General features: G+C 42.2%; 1 protein-coding gene across 2 annotated transcripts in view; it reads left to right on the top strand.

Moving 5' to 3' along the window:
- The window catches only part of LOC127428944 (retinoic acid receptor RXR-alpha-A-like), a 162,327-nt gene that overhangs the window by 114,839 nt on the left and 21,893 nt on the right, over positions 1-25,595 (top strand). For both annotated transcript variants that reach the window (XM_051677641.1, XM_051677642.1), the window contains exons 4-5: positions 13,380-13,530; positions 14,332-14,511. In XM_051677641.1, the coding sequence (XP_051533601.1) occupies positions 13,380-13,530; positions 14,332-14,511 (331 nt within the window). The remainder of the gene's footprint in view (positions 1-13,379; positions 13,531-14,331; positions 14,512-25,595) is intronic.

Consider the following 25,595-nt stretch of genomic DNA (forward strand, 5'->3'; position numbering starts at 1 on the left):
TATCATTAATCACAGAACAGTCAGAAATGTGTTTTGGTCCAAAATCACATTTCTACATAAACAGCCCATTGCAACTTCAGACTCAAAATGATAGAACGCATCATATTTAAAACAACCCAGTTAATTCAATAAACATCTTACCTTTTAGAACTTAAGACAACTGTGAAGTTATACAATCTTAAGAAAAAGGATAAGAACTTTCTTAAGAAGTTTTTTCAGGAATACAAATTATTCTTAACTTTTTTCTTAAGTTAGAAATTAAGAAGAAAATGGTAGTTAAGAAGAATTTTCTTCTTAAGAACGTTTGTGAATCCGGCCCCAGATCTGTAAATAAAATTATACTGAACTGTTAATTAACTGCTTGTTATGATTTCTATGCCGATAATTCCACCACACAGGAAAAAAAATGTATTGCTTATTTTAGCTTATTTTGTTGAGGCAAGTGGCTTACTTTGTGCTTGTTTTTACAGACCATGTAGCTTGCTTCTCTTGCGAGTTCTGGCAACACTGCAATTGGTATTTCACCCACCCAATAGTGCAGAGTTCTGTAATTTTAAAAAGAACGTTATTAACCGTTCTTTTATTTTGTTCTAACCTGTAACCTTTTGGAAAGGAGGCTGTGGAACTTCTAAACCAGAACAAAAAAATACAGTTTTTGCTTAGAATGAACCGAAATGAAAAACATTTCTTTTTCAGTCCCTGCTTAAGGGTAATACATTCCCTGCATTTCGAAGTCTCTGACTGAATGAGAGACCACTTTTAATAACAGTTGTTTCAAATGTTCTCAAAGGGGTTCGGCTTGCAGGGAATTTTCTAAAGAGGCAGAAAAGGGGATTTTGACGTGGCTTCACAAAAGAGAGGTTTGCTGACTGTTGAAAGATACACAGAGAAGATTTACTTTTAGTTTAACAAAGCACTCTCTTAGTCTCACTCTCCTCAGATGCTGTGAGTAATCCATGTGATAAGAGCTGCATATTCTGCCTGCTAATTGCTCGTTTGCAAGCTTGACACTCATACACAATAGCCTTCGTACACAAAGCTGACAATATATTTCTCAGCTTTTATGGTTTATTTCTCAAGTAAAACCTTGAAATTAGGGAAAGCATTATCTGGCGAACTCGATGACAGCTCGCCTCCATTGCATTCTTTTTGCTCTGAATGCATTGTGTTTGAATGTGTTTGCTTTAGTGAAGTTAAGCACTTTTTAAAATGCACACACTCTCAACTAAGGAAGTATCTCAACATTTTGTTTGCAGCTTTTTTTAAAAAATAATTTTAGGGCTTTTTTAGTGGACAAGTCTGGGCCTGATTCAAACCCATCCCCATGAGCCAACAGCTCTCATACATGTCATGGCCAAGTGTGCTATATTCTGTGCCACAGCTTCAACCTCATGGGCAGCTTGTAAATTGTGGCTTATCACCCAACATAAATTTACCTTGTGGGCTCATAATGTTAGGAGTGATGAAATTTTTATTTGTAATAACATTACAAATTAAACAGACATTGTGGCTTCACAATTATCACAACAATTATTTGTCATATGATTAATGTTTGTAATTAATATGCACCATTTTGTTAATGACTAGTTTGCTCATGCTTTGGGTGAGTGAGGCATTTGGCTGACGCCCAACTGAGAGGGATCTTGCATGAGGAGTTGAAAGCTCTCTCTGTGGTCCTTGGACACAGGACAGTGGAATTGTTGTAATAAAAAAAAAAAAATTCTTCTTAAAGGGGGGCGTTTATTCAGGAAATGTTCCTGCATTCTGTGCTACTTTTAATTGTAATTGTTGCACTATTTACACATGCGTGAGACAGAACTGGCTATGTTCAGAATGGAATAACTGCTTACTGCATACTGTACAGTGTACACGATATACAGCTTTTTTTTTTAAATATATATTAAGTGAAACAGTTGTCATTATTATATGATAAATATAGATGCAAAACAAAACAGTTTAAAACAGTTATTTTGCATTTTTATATTACATCTTGTATAAAAATGTCTATTGGCAGTCTAAACAAATATTGAGTAAACAATAGATGTTCAAACTGTGTCTGTAATTATTTCTGGTTCATTCATTACACTGAAAATGGAAGGTCTTTAGTGTATTGCATTGTGTGATACAGTATTCCGCACAGTATGCTCTCTGATATACTGCATTTTTTGGCAAAACAGTAGGTCATCCGGGTATTCCATGCATACAACAAATTTGCATACTGTGCACAGTATGTATAGTACATACTGCAGAAATAGTAATAGTAGAATGGCGATATACTAGTCCACTCCAAACAGCCACATTTTTTTTTACAGATCTCCATGTTTTGGTAATGGTTTAACAATGCAAGCACATGGCAGTTATTGCAAACACAGCATCCCAGTGATCTGATTAACCACACTTTTAGTGATTAGTGAGAGCTGGATGCTGACAGCTGTTTCTGCTCTAGGCAATTATTCCACCATACAAAATTTCTTTAGAGGAAACAGCTCTACGGTCATAATCTGTCTTGGCCCAGTTTTGTCTACAAAAGCATAGACATCATGCATGGTCCAGCAGGATACAGGAGCCAGACAGAACACAACAGTGGATAAAACATCTGACTATCTTTCATTGGCTTGATCCAGGGCTGGATTGAAATGATATTGGAGGATAGTGATTGGCTAGCCAGAAGTGTCCTATTCATAGTATGGGGTGGGAATCACCGGGGACCTGGCAGAATGATTATATCAATATATGGGTCACGATACAATAATATTTTGACTCTTTATGTTTAATGTATTATATTCAAAGCACATGCACACATAAATATAAATAATTGGTATGGAGATATGGTAGTGGATATAGGTAGTTAGTTTGGAAGCTAGTTGGTTTGGTAGTTTGGTAGTTAGAAAGTGGTGGTCAATTTCTTTTTCCCAACATTTTATTTTTTTGTGAAAAATGCAAAAATGGGTAGTTCGTTGTTTAGTATTTTGGTTGTTAGTAAGTTAGTGATGATGGTGGCTCACATTTAACAAAAACCCATTAATTCACTATCTCAAAAAATATTATATGGTGACATGCCAATTTAGCTAATCAGCTGAAAACACCTGCAAACATTTCTTGAGCCTTCAAATTAGTCTAGTTAGTTTAGTTGACTAAGCTAGCATAACCATGGTTTTGATTTTTCACATAAACATTTTTTTGGGGGAAAAGGAAATTGACCACCACTCACTTACTGACTAACTAACTAACTAACTAAATAACTAACTAACTGACTACCTAACTAACTGACTACCTAACTACCTAACTAACTAACTGACTACCTAACTAACTAACTAACCAAAATACCAAACTACTTAACTAATTTCTTAACTAACTAACCAAAATACCAAACTACTTAACTAACTTCTTAACTAACTAACCAAAATACCAAACTACTTAACTAACTTCTTAACTAACTAACCAACTACCAACCAAAATATCAACCTACTTAAGTAACTACTTAACTAACTAACTTAGTGGTGGTCGGTCCCCCCCTCACCAAAAACAAAACAAAACAAAACAAAATTAGTAATGCAAATAGTTAGTTAGTTAGCTAGCTGTTTTGGTTGTTAGTAAGTTGGTGAGTCATGTTAGTTCGTTGGTTGGTTAGTTTGTTTGTTTAGTAGCTACTAAACAAACAAACTAACTAACCAACTAACTAACCATTTTTTTCATTTGTAAATTTTTCACATTAGTATTTTTTGGGGAAAAAAGAAATTGACCACCACTCACTTACTAACTACCAAACCAACCAACTAACTAACTAACTAACTAACTACTTAACTGTTTGCACCATTTTTATTTGCACATTTTTCTCATTAATGTTTGTGAGGGGAAAAATTGACCACCACTCACTTACTAACTAACAAACCAACCAACTAACTAACTAAATATCAAACTGCTTAACTAGCTAACTAACCAACTTACTAACTAACTACCAACCAAAATACTAACCTACTTAACTAACTACATAACTAACTTAGTTAAGTAGTTTGCTATTTTGGATGGTAGTTTAGTAGTTAGCTAGTTATTGAGTGGTTGTTAATTTATTTTTTCCCTAAAAATATTCATGTGAAAAATGTAGCTAAAAACATAGATTCCTGAGTATTGTGATATAAAATATTCACAAAATTAAAAAACTTTGATTTTCCACCTACCTGTGTGGATTTTGATTAGGAGAAGATGTAGTATGTTTGCTTTGGACAGGAACAGCTTTCTGAAACAGATCTGTCAACCATCTTATCCTTACTTGTTGTGAGGGACAGGTTTCTAAAGAATATGTGTATGCATTTTGCCTGTGCCTGCATGTGTGTGTATACACGTGTGCTTGTGTAAACACAAATGTAATCAATCCTAAAAGAAGACTAGCTGTCAGAATTCCAAAAATTCCTTTAAGAGCAGTTGAGTGATACAGGTTTGGGCGTTGAGTAGCTTCCTCTGCAAGAACTCAGATGAGACCGACACTCGCATTTATGGCTGATAGAAAACAGGGCTTACTTACTGCCGCTGACAGCCGTGTCCACAGGGACTATCCAGAAGTGTCTCCCACACCACTGCTGACAGCAGCCTCCATGAGGTCACACTCAGGGTTAGTAATGGGTGTGAAAGATCGGAGGTCACATGTTGAGTGGGTTATCAGGCAGAGGGGATCACCCTCGTGCCCTACAGTGGTTAGAAGGTCACTGTTATCAACTGAGCTTTTCCATGCAGTGATGTACACGTTCTAGCTGAGAGTGGATGCTAGTTGGAGTTTGTTGTAATGACAGGGTGATGAGGCCGGGGGGTGTACAATTCAAATAGCCTTGTGTCTTTCTTTTATAGTAATTTATACAGACATGTGCAACATTAAAGTTTTTATTTTTGTAAAATGGATAGTTCTGGATGTAAAATCAGATTGAATAGCTGATATATGCACAACTGTGAACGCATATCAGTCAAATACGATATAAACAGAGTTACACCTGTAGCATGGTAAATTACCGTAGCACACACCCTTGAGTGGCTTATTGCTTTATTATAAAACAAATCGTTTTTCAAAAGTCAAAATTTTTTTTGAATGAGCCACATTTAAAGCTAGTAGAAAAAAGCACATCAGTTCTTTATATTCTTTATTAATGTGGGCATATTCTACACAACTATAGTTGACATACAGTTTAGCTAATAAACATAGCTACTTAACATGGGGACATCAAATACTCAACATCTCTTTACCTTTACCTCTAGTTCACTCCAGATGAATGCGTTCAAGTTCGCCGCAGTGTGAAGTTGCTTTCTCATGGTGAGTTTATAGGTTGGTGCTGCAGGATTTGGGTTACCCTTTGAAGTGTCCTTTTTAGGGAAGTCTTGGTAAGATCAGCGAAGCTGCTCCAAGGTTCCAGATTTGTAAGACTAAAGGTTTTTTTTTTTTTTTTTTCTTTTTTTTTATGAATGATGTAAAATGCATAAATGATGTACTCAACTATGTCCGGCCAGGTTGTCATTTGCGTATCTCACATCACATAAAATGTATCCATTTGTGAGGAGCTGTCTCACTGTGGTTTCAACTTTCAAGTTGTCAGAGTATGGCATACAGTATAGTCTGCATCTTCGTGAACTTTCAAGGCAGAGTATCATGTGCTTTTTCCAAGGAGAGGAGATTTTGAACTTTAACTGAAGTTGCAGACTGACCTTGGGAGTCCGTAGGGACATACTTTAAGAGCTTTCTGAACTAAACTTTTAACTAATCAATTTTCGAATCTAACGTCATGTGAATATACATTTTTGAAACATAGTGTACGTCTATACCATGCAATATGATTTATCATTATTGAGTGACAGATTTAATTGAGGCTTTGAGACAAAATTCATTGCACCTCTTAAATGCCTCACTAACTTTGAATTCAGAAGAATGTAGTAGAAGAACGCTAGGCAAGTTGTGTCAGCCTCTATAGCGTAATCGCACATAGGCAGGGCAGTTAAACAGTCTTATCAAGATAAGCTGCTAAGTACCTTTTGATTCGATCCACCACAACTTCCTTTCTTAGAAAATTTTTAAGGTCAAGACTCATGTTCTGTCCCATGAGTCAACACACTCTGACCCTGTTACGTTTTTCAACCACAGAGGTGCTGACTCTCTGTCCCTCTTGCTCAGCACAATTGCTTCTCCAACGCACTTGATAAAAACAAGCCATGACATGCGTGCTTGAAAGCCCCATGTGTGATACGAGTGTGTATTTGTGTTTTCTAAAAGCGTTATATGCACTTCCACATTTGTTCTATGACAGGGTGTGCCAACTAGCAGTCCATGGGCTAAATCCTGCCCCTTATTTGCAATAATAGTCAGGACATTTCTGAGGTGTCACACTGGGTAGCTCCGCACAAGATGAAATGTCACTGGTCCAAAGTCTCACTTATAACTGTACATTAAACAACTTCAAATATGCTCTGATTGGAAGTGACTGTGGAAGCATTTTCACATTCACTGTGGACAGACACATAGGATGTCACTGGAAACTTATAAGGTCCCTGGTTAGGACCCCTGGTTAAACTTACAATTAAAGTAATTGAATTTTAATTTGGATAATCTAAATCTCAAAAGAAATTAGCTGATGTGAAAGGTTGGTGAGGCTGACCAATTACTGACCAATTACAGGCCAGCTTTAAGTATTCAAACAAACTGAATGTCCAGTCCTAACGCAGGTTCATAGAATGACCTCTTGACCCCTGCCAACAATTAGTTTGGCAGTTTGCCTACATAGTGTGTCTGTGTGCATATTGCATCTTACATTTTTGGACCGCCACCCCCACCCACCCACATCCCGTAGAGCTTAGGTGTCACAGCACGGCTGGCTGGGCATGCCCTTTTTATGAGGGGCACTTGTCTGACACCCTACTCCTCAAAGAGTGTGTGTGATCATGTATGGGAGGGAGGATTATTCTATTTACAGTCCCTTTAATCCTTCTGTAACACACACACACACAAACAAATACAGCATGTAGAGGGAGTTTGGGCAGATTGAGTTGCATGTTGAAAATAGCCATACTGAGATAGGGTCGTCTGATAGTGCAGCCTGAGGAAAACAAGAACTCCAGATTTTCAGTGAAAGAGAGAAACAAAAGGTATGAAATGAAGACAAAGAGGCTCATTTTAAGCTTGTCTGTCCAGCAAAACAGCTGCTTTTGTGTGTGAACTAACACAAACCTTACATTTGTGTGTGCATGTGTTACATGTGAAAAACTGAGAGACAAATTCACTTAACAGTTGCGGCACATTTTGGTGCATGGTATTTCAATGCAATCCAGTTTAACCAAGCACTAAATGCGCTAAAATAGCACTGCACTGTTTATATTTAAATTAAGTCATTGTCATTATTCTCACCGCAAACACGCCTTCTATTTATGTAAATTAGGCTCTTGAAAAATGGGGCATATTCAAAAAAGTGAGTGCTATTTACCTGAAGCAATTAATAATATTGTGGATTATAAAGTGGAGTTCCGGGTTGTAATTTGCATTAAACAGTACAATTTTCGGCTGTGTTTATGCCGTTACCTGAATGATGTTTTAGTGAATTACATGCTAAAACCGCACAGACTGCACATGCAAATAAACAACGCTATCAGGAGGCACAATTCATTGTGAATAAATGCTGCCCCTCCTCTCTCTTTGTTCACTCACCATTAACACATCTCTACATTAGAGTTGGCTGTTTTGTTACAGCCCCTGCAGCCTTGTGTTCCTTCAGTGTTTTTCAAGGACAGTGACCATTTGTGACATCATAAATCAAACATAGTGGAAGTACAGGGGCTATTGTCCACATTTAGTTTTTTGAAGGATACAGTTTATCATCATACTTAATGAAACAAGAGCCCTTTTCAGAAGTGTTAATCATCTTCTTGACAAAGATTCATATACATTCGCTTTGATAGAAAATGTGTGTTTGTTTTGCTATATTTTGTGGATGTATCAACGTGCATTTGATTTTTGGTGTTTCTGTTTGATTAAGCATTAAAGGGATAGAAAATTATCTCATCATTTACTCACCCTCATGCCATCCCAGATGTGTAAGACTGTCTTTTGCAGAACACAAAGATTTTTAGAAAAATATCTCAGCTCCAAAAATCATATAAAGGCAGCATAAAAGTAATCCATATTACTCCAGTTGTGATATAATATCTTCAGAAGTGATATAATAGGTGTGATTGAGATACAGCTCAATATTTACATCCTTTTTTTTTTTTTTCTACAATCTTTGTTTGTGTTCAGCAGAAGAAAGAAAGTCATACATATCTGGGATGGCATGAGGGTGAGTAAATGAGACAATTTTCATTTTTGGGTGAACTATCCTTTTAAGGCTTAGCAACATCTCTCTAAATAATGTGGTGATGATCAGTGTAATGACATGGACCTTGTGTATTCCAGGTTCAATACAACTCTTTTTTTTTTTTTTTTTTTAAAAGAAAGGAAAAAAAGAAAAAATCTGGGTTACAGTGAGGCACTTAAAATGGAAATACTCACTGTTTCAAAAGTATAGCCACAAAACGTAAAAAACAAACAAACAAAAAAACCATGCTATTATTGTAATGAAATCGCTTACTAACCTTTTCTGTGTAAAGTTATGTCACGATCAAAGAGGCTCAGGACCCAAACGCAGAGTAAAAAATAATGGTTTATTTAATACAAAAAATAAAACACAAAATCCAACAAAAAACTCCCACAAGGAGGAAAAAACAATAAACATACACTACCCTGAAGGGGGAAAACACAAAGTTAATAATCCAGGTTGGGGCAAGGGAAACTGGAGACAGGGCCGACCGGACCGAAAACAGAAATGGGCAGGGGAACAGAACCAACATGCAATGTGACCGACCAACTAGACCGACTGAAGCACACAAGACGATAGGGATGGGCGGATCGATACTAAAGTATCGATACTTCCGATTCTGATGTGGTATCAAGAATATCGATCCTCACATTAAAAAATCGATTCAGATGTTTTTTGTTTTTTTTTAAACAAGTGATCTTAGTATTTAGATTACATGAATATTAATGCATCTCATTAGCTTCGAAGTGGAAAAAAAGAATTATGAGCGAATTGTTGCATGGCACCGGAACTATTTTTTCTTCCACCCATCTTGACGCTCCAGAAATGCTAAAATACACTAGCAGTCACAGACAGCGCTCACCCTTTCAGTCATAATGCTAGTTCAAATAGGGAGCAATGCTTTCCTGAGGTAATGACAGAAAAACAGCATCTGGAGTTATTCACACTAAGTAATGACAAACCTAGACGTGACATGTATTATAATGGGCTTGTGTGAACATTTTTATGGGTTTATTTAAATTCAGAGTTGTTAAAACATTGATAATGATCTTTAATCCTGGTTAATAAATGATACTCTTATGAAAACTTACCATGGATTTACTGTAGTAATATTGTATTAACCATGACTAGTAACCATGACTGTAGTAACCATGTTTTTTTTTGTTTGTTTTTTTTGGCAGTAACCAAGGTTTTGATACAATTAACCGTGGGTTTACTAGAGCATTACTGTAGTATCCATATGGTAACGTGGTTTTAGTAGTAGTAACTGTATAATAATATATATGGTTAATTTTGAGGTTTTATATGTGACTTATAACAGCCTAATAACTTTCTGTTTAGGCCAATGAATATATAAAAAATGTAAGTAATAATAGTTACTCATTTTACCCAAAGAATTCAACGCAACTTGAGGTGCACCCGTGTTCATGAGAGTACAGAGAAAACTATTGACATGAGTGCATGCCTCCAAGATGACACAAGCACAATGCACCCACGTCAATAACAGACAGAACATGGAGCATGAGTGTCCGGATCCCGACACAGCCCGAAACGAACCAGACAGGAAGTCAGGATCCAGACACCATGCTCCGGACATGAAACACAACAGACCGAAGAGCGCATGGCAGGGAATTCAACTGAAACCATGCGCTCACACAAAGACATACAATGAAACACTGACAGAGTGACAGGACCATGACAAAGTTATATCAAATTTTACAGCTTTGTTGCCATGACTACGTAACACCGCAAACCCTAAAACGACCATAAAAACAATGATTTAAACAACTTTATAGCTCAAATAATACAGATGTTGTAACAGAAGAATTAATGGAAGTACTTTTATACATTTTTAAGCTTCACATTTCTGCCTTTAAACCATCCAAAAATTGGCCCCATTTACTTCCATTGTAAGTTTTTACTTCAGTTGAACCCGGAATATTCCTTAAAATTTTCTGCAGTAGGACAGGGAACATTCCAACATTGTAAGAAACAACTACTAAAAATGAACACAAAATGTGATTAACAGAAATAAAACAAAAACAATGAAGGGCAAGGAACAAGAATATGAATATTTACCCAACAAAAGTACCATGTTAACAATGTCAGAAATTACAAGATTCAAATTGCTTGTGAAAACAAGAATATCTTAAACAATGGGAGGAATACAATGGGGGGAAAAACAGACAGTTATGAACATCCACCTAAAATGTGTAAGTACAATCACATTGTAAAAAAAAGAAGAAGGGATTATGAAAAGGAAGAACAGAAGCCACAAATCTTTTCTTTTATCTCCTAGAGGTAGATTGTGCCTTTAACTGTGTGTCTTTTAGCCATGTGTCTTAGTTAGGTGGGGTTGCAGTGGTCTGTCTGTGTCTAGTGTCCTCAGGCTATATGACACTCTGGAGAAGTCTAGCAAGTCTGCCAGTCTCACACACTCACATTAACACGTGCTGTGACATGGGAAGTGACAGTGCTCCTTTCGATCTAAATGGGGTCTTTATCAGGCCCCTCCTGCTAGTTTGACTGTTAGAGGTGCTCTCGCTACAGCATGTGAACAAGGCTATGGAGGATCTCAGTATGAAGGCTCGGCTCACATGAGTCTATATGGCCTAAAGCTTTCAGAAAACTCTTCATGTAAGATGGTTTAAATGGTGATTATTGGCTGTATCTGTAATAGTGGTGTGACACCATGTGAGACCCTTTTCGAAACAAGTCTTACATTAAATTTCTGCAGGCAATATCTGGTAGTATTCAGTTCAACCCTGTTGAAAAGAAAAGCAAGTGTTATGTTTTTCCTTCGGCAAAATTTATTTGCTCAAAACCCACATGTGACAGATAGAATTTAATTGTATCATTGAATATCAATGGTTACAGAGTGAAATGTACAAGATTTGCCTGCTTTTGGGATTGCTTATTGCACAATTGTTTCATCACCCCGGAAAGATAAAAAAAAAAAAAAAATAACAGACAGGATCGATGGAAGTACTGTTTGCTCACGTTGATTAATAAACACTTCTGATAAATCACTGTTCAACTTGTTTAGCCGTCATCTTCTCAGGATTTCAAGTATATTGTTGTGGTTCTCATTCAAAATATGCATGCGTGAACTGATATTTTAACTTGGAGAGAAAGAGAAAATAAGAAACAGAACCCTTTATTCCACTAACCTGCTAAATATTTTAGATGCCGACATCCCAGCATAGAACATTTGCACTGATGATGCTGGAAATGTAGAAATGAGGCTGGGGACACATTCAGCATCTATTGCTTGTACTTGCATTGAGAGATAGGAGGAGAGGGACCGGGAGAGGGTTGCATAGGGAGAGAATTAGGCTTGTTGTAATCAAATCAAATAATATAACTTCGGTCTCACAGCACAAAATCAATTTGAGATCTTAAAGCTGGCCCATTGGGTTGAGCTTGGCTTTGTTCTGCTGTAATGGACAGAGAACTCAGGCCTCTTGTGAACTCTTAGCCAGGCCCTCAGAGCTTATATGTTGACATGTGTCTAAATAATGTGTTGTGTGCAAGGACAGATTAAGAACTGAGAGGCCCATGGGCTGGTACACCATGCAGGCCCCCCATGACGTGTCATGTGACTACATTCACTTTTATGCGCTAGAGGATGCTTGCCAGATTTGGTTAGATTTTTCAAATTGATGGAAGAAAAGTTTGGAGCAATGTTTTGCACGGCCAATTATGTACCGATCCAAAATCATGAGTTATTAATAGGGATGTGCATGGTATTCGAATACCAAAGTCACTATTCGGTTATTCTGCTCATGTGTAGAGGTCTTCAACCCAATCTGAGTCCGACGGTACCCGACAAACCAGGTTCGGGTCAGTTTTTCAAGTAGGCTATAGGGCGAGTTACAGAATGTTCACACGTGCGTCGAGGCCATGTGAACATTCACTGGACGGATGTCTTTGATCGTTGTGCCACAACTCACTGTGAAGTTTAAAAGAACTTTAATATTTATAAAAGCATCTCAAGACACCTGCATTCTGTTTTACAATTCGTTGTGCAGGAACGTCACATTGTTTTATACACTGTTAACTTAAAATTAATTTAAAATATTTATTAACGCATTTCTAGACACCTGTGTTCTGCTTCACCATTGGAAAATGGAATCATTGGAAAAGATTCAGCGCTTTGTATACGGTGAACCAATGTGTTTTCTCCCCTTTTGCTCTGGTGTGCAGACAATAATTACACCAGTTAAATGCTGAATAATTTAAAAATCAAAGCATCCCGAAGAAGTCCTATAGCATTCATTGCCTTATGGAAAGTGAACATGCCCGGGCAGAATTGCACATTTTCCATTTATTAAGAATAGGCCTATGTTGGCCTATGTTGCAGGCAGTGACAGAGATTATTTTTGTTCGAATTTAATGTGATTTTATCATTTGAAGATCATGTATTGTGCTATTTTGGCTCATAACTCACTGTGTATTTTATTCCTTGCTATCTGAGATTGTGTTTGACGCATCCATGGCAATAAACGTTCTTTATTCCCGAGTTCTGACTCCCGTCAAATAACACAATAACCGTTCATGAACTCGGTTAACAAAATATTACAAAAGGTTACTGTGCACATTTTTAGGGTATTAAGCATTAATTGCATGCAGGACTTAAACATTTTAAAGTCCTCTATACTGTTGCACGAATGCTGTCACTTATATGAATTTAAACCATCAGCTTTGTACGCAGTCAGGATAAAGTGCACCTTACATTTGTGTTTGAAAGCGTTTTGTAAATCAGATGCTGTTCTCTGTAGTCCTTCAAGTAAACACACTGCACCTGTGAGACAGAGATTCCCTGAGCGCGCACTCGAATGTCTGTGCTCATGCTGCTGTCGTCCAGCACGCATTCGGCCGAACAAATAGTATTTCACATAAGGCTGACATTCACATGGATTTATAACAGGAACATCAAAATAAATAAATAATTGATTTAGAGCTCAGGGCCCTTTGGGTTTTGAGGCCCCTGGGCAATGGCCCAATCGGACTGGTATTTAATCCATCCCTGGTTGTTTTTTTGTGTATATTTTGCAGCTGAACTCGCCCATGAACTCTGTCAGTAGCTCAGAAGACATCAAGCCACCGCTGGGCATCAACGGTGTGATGAAGGTGCCAGCTCAGCCCTCGGGCACCCCCCTCTCCCTTACCAAACACATCTGTGCCATCTGCGGCGACCGCTCCTCAGGTACCAGTACACTTCAAAACACTTCTGATAATATAGCTGGATATACATTTAAAGGGACAGTTCACCCAAACATTACTCCATTTCTTGCCATCCCATATGTGAATGACTTTCTTCTTCTGCAGAACACAAACGAAGATTTTTAGAAGAATATCTCCGCATTGTAGATCCTTTCAATGCAAGTGAATGGTTGCCAGACCTTTGAAGCTCCAAAAATCACATAAAGGAAACATAAAACTAATCCATACGACTCCAGTGGTTAAATCCATATCTTCAGAAGCGATATAATAGATGTGGGTGAGAAACAGATCAATATTTCAATCCTTTTTACTATAAATCTCCACTTTCACTTTCAGAATGTGAACGTGAAATTGGAGATTTATTGTAAAAATATTGACCTATTATATCGCATCTGAAGATATGTATTTAACCACCGGAGTCGTGTGGATTCATTTTATGCTGCATTTATGTGCATTTTGGAGCTTGAAAGGTCTGGCAACCATTCACTTGCATTGTATGGACCTACAGAGCTGAGATATTCTTCTAAAAATCTCTGTTTGTTTTTAGCAGAAGAAAGTAAGTCATACACATCTGGGATGGCATGAGGGTGAGTAAATGATGAGAGAATATTCATTTTTGGGTAAACTATCCCTTTAAAATGTTTTGTACAAAACTAATTTCAAGCATTTAAGCATAAGCCTTGAGATCAAAAGGTTTTTAAGATCATGAAAAACATACGTATGTCCAGTGTGGTAGAGTAAATTTCTGATTTTTAATGTGGTTTTTGCCCAATGCTCTTCCCAGGTAAACACTATGGTGTGTACAGCTGTGAGGGATGCAAGGGTTTCTTTAAGAGGACTGTGCGCAAGGACCTGACCTACACATGCCGAGACAACAAGGACTGTATTATCGACAAACGCCAGCGCAACCGCTGCCAGTATTGCCGCTATCAGAAGTGTTTGGCCATGGGCATGAAGAGAGAAGGTACAGCACATAAAGTTGAGGACAGTTTTCGTTCTTCCTCTGAGACTTCATTGAACTTTTCTTCAACATATTATACACTACATGCATAGAAACATAGAAAAATCTAGCTGTGTTAAAAGGAATAGTTCCCCATATTGAAAATTCTGTCATGATTTACTCACGGAAGAAAGAAAGTTCATTGGGTTTGAAACAACATAAGGTTTAGTAAATGATGACTTTTTTTTACAATTTACCATACATGAAAATCACTTGTTACATTAGTTGTAGCACATTAAATTTACAAGAAAAGGGCAATGTCTTAGTGAATGAATGGATAGATCTATGTACCATGAGGCGAGATGTTTTCTGCACTCCATGTCCCGAGCATCTCACCTCTGTGTGACTCCCACAGAAACATTCATATTACTGCAGCCATAAGATAGTCAGAGACTGTGAGTCAGTTCTTAATTAGAGCTCGCATAGACATTCAGTCTGCTGATCTGTTCACAGTGAGACATCAGTCAATGAGTTCAGTCTGCTCATGAACGCCAGCTGTACTCAAGATTCCAGGTAGTGTACGTGGAATATATTGACCGACAAGAGAACAGAAAACTAATGGATGCACTGTGATATGTGGCCGACATTAAATACTTTTGGGAATTTGACATGTCCTGCGGTTTTACATGGTATAATTCATACTAAAAGAAAATTGTCTTAATTAGTATTTTTGTCTTGTTTTCTTATAAAAATATCTAAACATGTTTACAACAAGATACATTTTGAGAAGTAGAGTTGCATTAAATAATAAGACTTCTTTTCAGAGAATTTGTCTTGAATGAGGATTATTTTTCTGACACTATTGAGAACTAAACTAAAAAAGATATATTCTTTTATATATATATATATATATATAAAATGAATGCGTTGCCTTTCCGCCTTTCTGGAGCCCTGGGAGAGACGAGGGGAGGGAAAGGTGAGAGGGAAATAGCGAGGCGTAGCGACAGAGATAGAGAGAGGAGAGAGAGAAAAACTTGTTCGCTGGCTCCCGGACGCGCTGTCGCCCGGTCCTCAACCGCTCCTCCATCCTCTGGCGGACTCCAGCTCGCTCCTCCCCCGGCGGACGGAACCACTCCTCCTCTGGCCCCTGGCGGACGGAACCGCTCCTCCCCTTCTTCGGCGGATGGCCGTGGTTCCTCCGGCTCTCGGCGGCCAGCAGCGACCATATTTGGCGGACGGAAGCGGCAAGGACTCTGCGACAGCACATTCCTCCACCATCCCAGGTTTCGGCACCACTGTAACAGTTAAAAGAAGGGCAAGGAGGAGGCGGGTACTGGCTGAACATTAAACATAAAGTTTAATGGTAAACTTAAAACCAACATAAACAAACATGCAGCGTGGCCACGTGCGTCTCTCTCTCTCTCGAACTGACGCCTCCTTCTTGTCTTTATTCCCCCCGGCTGATTAGCCCTCCTCCTCGTCACAACCTTTTATTATTTGAGAGACTACATGAAATATGTGTGCTTTAAAAATTCAGTTATCACACCGCAGGACCATTTCAAATGAACTAGTGAATGCAAAAGGTGATAAAGAATGGTGGAAAACTTAAAAGAAATGGTAACCAGTTAACCAGTTGCAGAACCTAAGATATACACTTTCACTTATAGATTAATGTTAATTTTAACCTAAAAAAAATAAATAAAAGAAATTTCATTAAAGTTCGTTAAAAAAAAAAAAAAAAAAATCCATGGATAACTTATAGACCATTTCAAGGACGTAAACAATAACAAAGGAATTAGAACACTACTGCGCATGTCTGGCCCTGAAGCATTTCCGGTAGCGGCAACCCAGAACTGTCAAAATAAAATAAATGACTAGCACATCCTTATAGAGTCTAGCTAAAACAAAACAAATGAGATATTTGCAAAAACTGAAAATAAACAATGAGGTGTCATTACCGGATTCTTTATGTAAGACTCTGAGTCAACAAAAAGAACATCAAATGTTTACCTGAAGTGACTTATCCAGACGTGTTGTTGATATGAGCATGTCTACGTGAAAGAGGTGATGAAATTGTATCGTAGTTTAGATGCTCACAATTATTTCCTAAGCAGAGAGGTTGAGAATATTGGATCACTTCTGTTATAATCAATGAAGCTGTTCTATAAGGCTGTCTACGTGACCTACGGACAAGCTAAGGATTTCTTTTTAATGATAAAAATACTTTTTTTGTCTCTAACTGGGTCTGATAAATGACTAAATGTAAAAGTTAATGACTTGTGCAGCTTCATTCATTATAATTGGAGCTATAGTCAATTTTAGAGCTCTACCTCTCAAACTCACAATTAGTTGGCATAAATTTCATTCACCAACCAGAGAAGAGATGTGTGCTACAGTTGTTAGTACAGCACATATCCATCCAGCCATCTCACTTTACTGAAGAGGTTCACGTGTCCCTTTCATTCTTTGCTTTTTCGGATCCATCCAGACATCCAGGGAACATCCAGCCAACAAACAACATGGTCCACATTTTAAAAATGGCATTTTATGACAATTGTGCTAAATTTAATCGTGTTAAAGTCACTATGAATTAAGTGCCATAAAGGTGCTTTCCATTCAGAAGTGATCATTCCTATGCCCTATTCCCTTCGAAGACTTTACCTTCTAATGTGAGAGCTTTGAAAGGCTAAAAGGTGTAGGGCTAAAAAATAAGGGTCATTCAGAACTCACTTTTAAGACATTTTTATTGGAAATTCAGTTTGAAGCGATCTTACAGCATGACTATCATGATTGTTCTCCCTTCAAAGTGCCCTTAGGAGGGGGATTTATTCAGTTTGGAATGCAGTTTGAATTTGCATCTAGCAGGAAATGTTCAAGGAACAAAAAGACGTCACTTCCTTAGACCGTCTTAAAATGGTCTATACATCAACTACCCGTGAACAGTATTTTTTCTCAGGGAGGTTTTGTTGCTAAATATAGAAGCCTCTCTTGTCTCCCAAATCATCACCCGAGGCAGAGAGAGATGAAAGGCACTGAAGAAGTTGGGGTGGTGTGAGGGGTGGGTTGTCACTTCGAAGTAAAAGGAGGGGCATTAGCACTTTTTGCACACTTGTACCCTAGAAAAAGTGATGCAAAAGCAAACTGCAAAAGTGCACCAATAGAGTACTGTTTCACATTACTGGTGAAATATTGATCTAAGAGACTAAATTTTGCCCCCTCAGTCGTATATGTATAATTTGGGATTGATGGGGTATCAGAATATTTCAGTGTTGTTTTTAGAATCACGCTGTTTTGTGTTGTTAAGGTATTAACGTGAACCAATGAACTCGTATCTGACTGTGTGCTGCACATGACTGTTTATGCATAGATACTCTTGTTGTTAGGATGTGTGCTGGCAGGTGTTTTTGCCTGTCAGTTTAGAGCATAGCATCCAAACCCCCTGTTACTCTGTTACAGTTCTGCACAGTCATGGTCAAAAATAATTTTTTGCCCAAACCTGCCAGTGGCGGGTAAATTGGCCATTAAACTGTATATACTGTACATATATAAATATACATATACTATATATTCTTGTTATGATCAGCTAAAAAAAAAGCTCTTTGTGAATGCAATTTCTATTCTCCTTATCCAGTAACGATGAATGACTGATGGACTGTGCACATAAGGATTAGCTTTTGGTTAGACTTTAAACATGTCCATGAATTTAAACCTTTATAATTATGTTAAAAACTACACTAAATTGAACTCGGTTCAGTGTCTCTGCAAGTAATCCATCATATTAATTATACATTGTGGTTTCAGTTTGTATTGCAATCTCATAGTCCCCTTCTGACAGTGCAGATATCTAAGCTTCATATGCCAAAAGAGAGAGAAAAATCTTTTTGCACTCACCCTCATTGTCTATGACCTCAGAGCCACTTTTGGCCTTCCTTTATTTATATCATCACAGTCTAGATGGTTTCTTTCAAGGATATGATCATTGCCTGGTTTCGCCTGCTTTGTATCCCATAAGCTCTCGCTGTACCCTGAGGCACGGGAGAGCCAGGCCTCGCTTGCCCAAAAAGAGATGAGCTAAACTGCAGAAAAACAGAATTAAATAAATGTATGCTCCCCTCCTCTACTGGGAAAATAAAGCTAACATGATTTCAGCCCCTCTCACCTCTCTCTGACTCCTGGAGAAGTATTTTACCCTTGGGCTGACCTCCAAACTCAGACAGCACTTTCCTGCACCCCGTTTCTAACATCCCCCCCACCACCACCAAAACAACCACCTCAGTTATTCACCATTGAGGAAATATGTAGCAAGGGGTTAGGGGAAATATGCGTTTGTGTTTGTGTGTGTGTTTGAATGCATAGGGACTGGGTTTAGAGTTTTTTTTTTTTGTTTGATGAACTATGCTCGGCACATACACACGCGCTTTAACCACAGGGGCTTGAAATGTGGTTAATTGGCCTTGGCCACAGTCAGACTACTCGGCACTATAACCACTTCCTGTTTCTCTGAGCCTATCAAATGTCTGATTTGTTAAAGCCTGTTTGAAAACCCCAGAGACGAGAAACATTACAAAAAACACATTCTGTCATGCAACAAAGTTGGAAATGCAATCAACCATTACATCTTAATTTTAAAAGTGAATTGTCAACATGAAATCAAAATTGATCCTATTTAATACACATTGGGCCTAATTCATGAGCAGAATGAATTTCTGTCAATCAAATATATAAAAAAAAATTTGGTGTAAATTTTTCATATTAGTTCAGTATGAGAAATTACGCAAGAATGGTTTTATGGATTTATTGTGTATGGTTTTTTTTCACCAATATATAAAAACTTGTTAACAACCCCTCCCTTAAAACCACCAATAGTGACCACTTTTCACAGTCCAATAAATTGCTTACGATTTGACCCCCCCACCCCCAACTAGTGATGCCCTAGGCGGCCACCTAGTTTGCCTATGACTAAAAACTGCCCTGTATGAACGTACCAAATGCTTAAGTAGTGAGATGCTGATAAAAGAGCAAGACATATTCAAGACACAACCACCAAATACCTCCACATCTGGGGGCCGTTCACTCTGAACGCATCCGCCTTTTTCTATGCAAGCATGCGTTAGACAGACGTCTTTGACCGTTGCGTTGTGTCTCGCTGTTTTTTTTTCAGCGTCTCGTTTTTCGATGCTGTGTCAATTTAAAAGGAAATTCAATCTTTAAATAACGTCTTGAGATACCTGCATTTTGGTTAATTCATTGCACTGCACCTGCTGTACCCCAAAAGTCATCATCAGTGCTTGGCACACATCCAAAATTCGAATGCTTATTTTGGCATTCAAATGTGGTTCCCTATCTGTCACTCACTCGACGTTGTGTCGATGTAGTGACACTAGGGGTCACTCTTGGGAGCCTGAGACACCTCTGGTCTTTGATAAAAGGCCAATGAAAATTGGCGAGTGGTATTTGCATGCCACTCCCCCGGACATACGGGTATAAAAGGAGCTGGTATGCAACCACTCATTCAGATTTTCTCCTCGGAGCCGAACGGTCATGCTCACTGAGCTGAATTCCCATGACTGTTCATTCGCCTCTGCTGGATCTGACGGAGCATTTCAGCGGCTTCTCCCCCCTCTGCACTGGTGCAATGCAGAGAATGCCCCTGTGGGCTTCGGCAGAAATAAGAGTATATTTCTCTAAAAGAGTATATTTCTCTAAAAGAGCGGCACACATGGAATGTCTTTTTAAAGACGCGTCTTTTTAAAGATGCCTTTCCGATTGTGTGTTATTCCTGGTTGCACTCGTTATCTCTCGCCTTCTGACGGTCACGATCACTGTCTTTCGTGTCTGGGGACTGCTCACGCGGAGACAGCGTTCATGGATGGTCATGTTCTCATTGCGAGGATATGTTCATGGCAACGATGCGATTGCGCCTTCATAAGAAAGCAAGCCACCCCAGAGGCTCCCTTTCACCAGAGGGCCCTTTTACCCACGGGAATGAGGCCAGCGCGGCTAGCACTGGGAGCGATTTGGGGACCCCAATGGGACCGCCTTTGCCGGGTATCCCCCCGTGGACCTCCCATTCCCCAGCACGCTCGTCTGCCCCGATCGGGCTTCCGGATGAGTCCGCCGGCTCGTCTCACGGCGAGTTCGGCCTCTTATTCGGAGTCCAGTCGGACGCGGAAGCCTCAGCTGGGCTCCTCCCTTCGGGGACGATTGCCCAGTCACAGGCTGACGCGTAGATGACAACATGCTTTCCTGGGCAGCCGCAAGCGTCGGCTAGAGTGGAACCCTCCACTCTTCCCTGAACCCTCGCGGCTCGATGATTGGTTCCTGGGCTCGTGGCGCCGCTCAAAGCAACGCCCTGCCCCCGTTCCTTTCTTTCCGGAAGTGCATGAAGAGCTGACAAGATCGTGGGAGGCACTTTTTACTGCCCGGTCCCGATCTTTTCAGTTTCCCCGCCCTCACTACCCTCAATGGTGGGGCGGCCAAGGGCTATTCGGCAATCCCCCGGTGGATAAAGGCGCTCGCGGTGCACCTTTGCCCGGAGAGCACCGCCACCTGGCGCGGGTGCCCAAAGCCCCCGTCCAAAGCCTGTAGATTTACGTCATCTCTGACGGCCAAGGCCTACAGTGCCACTGGACAAGCCGCCTCCACCCTGCACACTATGGCTCTCCTGCAAGTCTGTCAAGGCGCAAAAGGAACTGCACGAGGGTAGTCCCACCCCTGGATTGATGCAGGAACTGCGCTCTGTGACCGAGCTCGCTCTCCGAGCGACGGAGGTCACGGCGCGGTCTCTCGGGCGGACGATGTCCACATTAGTGCTCCAGGAGCGCCACCTTTGGCTCAACCTGGTCGAGATGGGTGAGGCCGACAGGACACAATGCTGCCCCCTTATCCCAGGCTGGCCTATTTGGCGACACCGTCAAGGACTTTGCCCAGCAGTTCTCGATGGTGGAGCAGTAGACGGAGGCTATCCAGCATATCCTGCCCCAGCGTGGCTCAAGATCCCGCACCCCGTCTACTTGTCGCCAAGGGCGTCCCCCTGCGGTGACTGCACCGGCTCCACCGCAGCCCGCCCCTTCAGCCCGGCCCCGCCATGGAGCCCACTGCAGGAAGCAGATGCCACCCATCTCTCGGCCGCCCAGAACCTGTAAAAGGCTTCAAAGCACCCTTGAGACGGGCAACCCAGGGATGACGAAACCCGCTGCTCTGGGGCTGGTAAGCAGACCTCTCTATCTTTTTGTTACCTTTGCATTTAATTGCGCTGCATGCCCAAGTGGCTGCAGTACTCAAGAGTTCAGCAAGAGTGGTTTCCTTGTTTCCTGGGTCACGTATGCGGTGTGCATGGCCGTCATCACGACCACCGTCCACCACTCTATTTGGCAGGTTTGGTGCTCCAGCGGCGGTCTCCCGCCCCTGAGCACCCAGCTATGGCACAAATCCGCCCCCGATGTGACAGTCTCCATGGGTCACGAGGACAGGCCTCTTCCTCCCCCATCCCAGGCTGTTCCGGGGGTGGTCACAAGGAGCCAGGTAAGTGCTTCGATGTCCTTAGACTCAGCACGGCCATGACATGGTGTGGCACCTCGAGCTCCGCCCCGCCGCGAGGCCCCACCTGCTGGTACGTCCGATGACGTTGTCCCTTTGGTCCCCCTTGCGCGGAACTTGGACGCGTGGCTTACGCTTTCCAATCCGTCGCGATGGCTGGTCTGGACTGTCCGACTCAGCTACACGATTCAGTTCGCCAGGCGTCTGCCCAGATTCAGCGGTGTCCACTTCACTTTGGTGAAGGACGAAAACGCTGCTATCTTGCGCGGAGATCGCTACCCTCCTACGGAAGGGCGCGATAGAACCTGTCCCTCTGGCCGAGATGAAGAAGGGGTTTTACAGCCCCTACTTCATCGTACCGAAAAAAGGCGGTGGGTTGCGGCCAATCTTGGACCTGCGAGTACTGAACCGGGCTTTACACAGACTCCCGTTCAAGATGCTGATGCAAAAACGCATTCTGGCGAGCATCCGGCATCAAGATTAGTTCGCGGCGGTAGACCTGAAGGACGCATACTTCCATGTCTCAATCCTTCCTCGAGACAGACCCTTCCTGCGGTTTTCATTTGAGGGTCAGGCATATCAGTACAAGGTCCTCCCTTTCGGCCTGTCCCTTTCTCCTCGCATCTTCACGAAGGTCGCAGAGGCAGCCCTTGACCCGCTAAGGGAGGTGGGCATTCGCATTCTCCACTATCTCGACGACTGGCTAATCTTAGCTCACTCTCGGGACATGTTGTGCGCACACAGGGACTTGGTGCTCTCACACCTCAGCCGACTGGGGCTTCGGGTCAAATGGGAAAAGAGCAAGCTCCTCCCGGTTCAGAGCATCTCTTTTCTCGGTTTGGAATTGGACTCAGTCTCTTTGACAGCGCGCCTCACGAACGAGCGCGCCCAGTCGGTGTTGGTCTGTTTGAAGGCGTTCAAACAGAAAACAGCGGCTACACTGAAACTTTTTCAGAGGATCCTGGGGCATATGGCATCCTCAGCGGTGGGCACCCCGCTCGGGTTGATGCATATGAGACTGCTTCAGCACTGGCTTCAGACTCGAGTCCCAAGATGGGCATGGTGCCACGGGACACATCGCATGGTCATCACGCCGGTCTGTCACCATCTTTTCAGCCCTTGGACCTACCTCTCGTTTCTACGGGCAGGTGTTCCCCTAGAACTGGTCTTCAGGCGCGTCATGGTCAGGATGGATGCCTCCAAAATGGGCTGGGGCGCTATTTGCAGCGGGCACGCAGCCACCGGTTTGTGGATGGGCCCGCGACTGCATTGGCACATCAACTGCCTCAAGTTGTTGGCAATTCTGCTCGCCCTGCGGAGGTTTCGGTCGTTGATCCAGGGCAAGAACGTGTAAGTTCAGACAGACAACATGGCAACGGTAGCATATGTAAACCGCCAAGGCAGTCTGCGCTCTCGTTGTATGTCACAACTCACCCGCCGTCTCCTCCTCTAGAGTCAGCAGCACTTCAAGTCGCTGCAAGCCACTCACATCTCGGGCAACCTCAACACTACAGCGGACGTGCTGTCACGACAGGTTACCCTCAGGGGAGAGTGGAGACTCCACCCTCAGGTGGTCCATCTGATTTGGAGTCGATTTGGACAGGCAGAGGTGAACCTGTTCGCCTCCCAAGAATCCTCCCCACCTCCCGCTCTGGTATGCCCTGACCGAGGCCCCCCTCGGCATAAACGCGCTGGCACACAGCTGGCCCCCTGGCATGCACAAATTTGCATTTCCCCCAGTGAGCCTACTTGCACAGACCCTGTGCAAGGTCAGGGAGGACCTGCGGTGGTAGACACGATCACTCAGGCTAGGGCCCCCTCTACGAGGCGCCTGTATGCCTTTAAGTGGCATCTGTTCACTAAGTGGTGTTCTTCCCGACAGGAAGACCCCCAGAGATGCGCAGTCGGATCAGTGCTTTCCTTCCTGCAGGAGAGGTTGGAAGGGAGGCTGTCTTCTTCCACCATGAAGGTGTACGTTGCCGCCATAGCAGCACACCACGATGCAGTAGACGGTAAGTCCATAGGGAAGCATGACCTGATCATCAGGTTCCTGAGAGGCACCAGGAGGCTGAATCCCCCCAGACCGCGCCTCGTTCCCTCATCGGACCTCTCTGTAGTTCTTCAGGGTCTACAGAGAGCCCCCTTTGAGCCGTTGCAGTCAGCCGAGCTTAAGGCACTCTCCTTGAAGACTGCCCTCCTGACTGCGCTCACTTCCATCAAGACGGTAGGAGACCTGCAAGCTTTTTCTGTCAGCGAAACATGCCTGGAGTTCGGTCCGGGCTACTCTCACGTGATCCTGAGACCCCGACCGGGCTATGTGCCCAAGGTTCCCACGACTCCTTTTAGGGACCAGGTGGTGAACCTGCAAGCGCTGCCCCAGGAGGAGGCAGACCCAGCCCTGTCGTTGCTGTGGCTGGTGCGCGCTTTACGCATCTATTTGGATCGCACGCAGAGCTTTAGGATCTCTGAGCAGCTCTTTGTCTGCTCTGGTGCACAGCGGAAAGGAAGCACTGTCTCCAAGCAGAGGATCGCCCACTGGCTCATTGACGCCATAACTATGACATATCACGCCCAGGACATGCCGCCCCCGGTAGGGTTACGAGCCCATTCTACCAGGGGTGTAGCGGCCTCCTGGGCCCTGGCCAGGGGTGCCTCTCTAACAGACATTTGCAGAGCAGCAGGCTGGGCAACACCCAACACCTTTGCAAGGTTCTACAACCACCGGGTGGAACCAGTTTCATCCCAGGTAGTGGCACACAATACAAGCGGATAAGCCTGGGATAGCCGGCTGGGTGTATCACTTGCACATAGCGCCTTCCACCTCCTTTTGAGCTGAAGACGTCCGCCATTAATCCCAGTAGTGTTCACAAACTTTGTTCCCTGGTTGACTCTCTCCGAGCCCTGTGGCAGTCGAGTTTTCGGAGAGACTCGCTGCTGGCCCAGTACATGTGCTAACTAAGAATCCTGTTCTGGGGTAGGTGCTCCGCATGTGGTGGTTCCCTGTAAGGCTAACCCCTTGAGATATATATCTTTCGCTAATTCGTTTCCCTGTTGGCAAACTGTGTCTTCCTTGGGCAGAGCCCCTCTGCCCCAGTCTCTATGTTTGTAGTAACTCCTCCCCCGTTGGGTAGGATCTACCTTGAAGACTCTCCACATGGTTGGAAAGACCATGTGACGTATTTTTCCACTTAAATATCCCCCCCTCTCTTTGTTCAAGGTGTGGTCTCCGCTGTGTCTTCCCCTTGGGAGGGACACCTCCCGACTAGACCTGGCGGCCCAGTTGGATAATCCCCCTTCTTTTTTAGGGAGTGGAAAAAAAGAAGGGGAAAAGAGGCCACAACTGGCTTAGCCTGTCTCTATCTTTTGGGTAGTTGACTTGTCCCCAAAGGGCCATTCGACACTCATAACTATGTTGGGGGAGGTTACGTGTCGACCTGGTGTGCTGGTTATGAGGCACACAGTAGTCTGCCCACCACACACCGCTAGTTCATGTAACACAGTTCAGCCAGTTGTGGCGTTTCTTATAGGGACCCCTAGTGTCACTACATTGACACAACGTCGAGTGAGTG

Source organism: Myxocyprinus asiaticus, chromosome 38, assembly GCF_019703515.2.
Source record: "Myxocyprinus asiaticus isolate MX2 ecotype Aquarium Trade chromosome 38, UBuf_Myxa_2, whole genome shotgun sequence".
NCBI classification, from domain to species: domain Eukaryota; kingdom Metazoa; phylum Chordata; class Actinopteri; order Cypriniformes; family Catostomidae; genus Myxocyprinus; species Myxocyprinus asiaticus.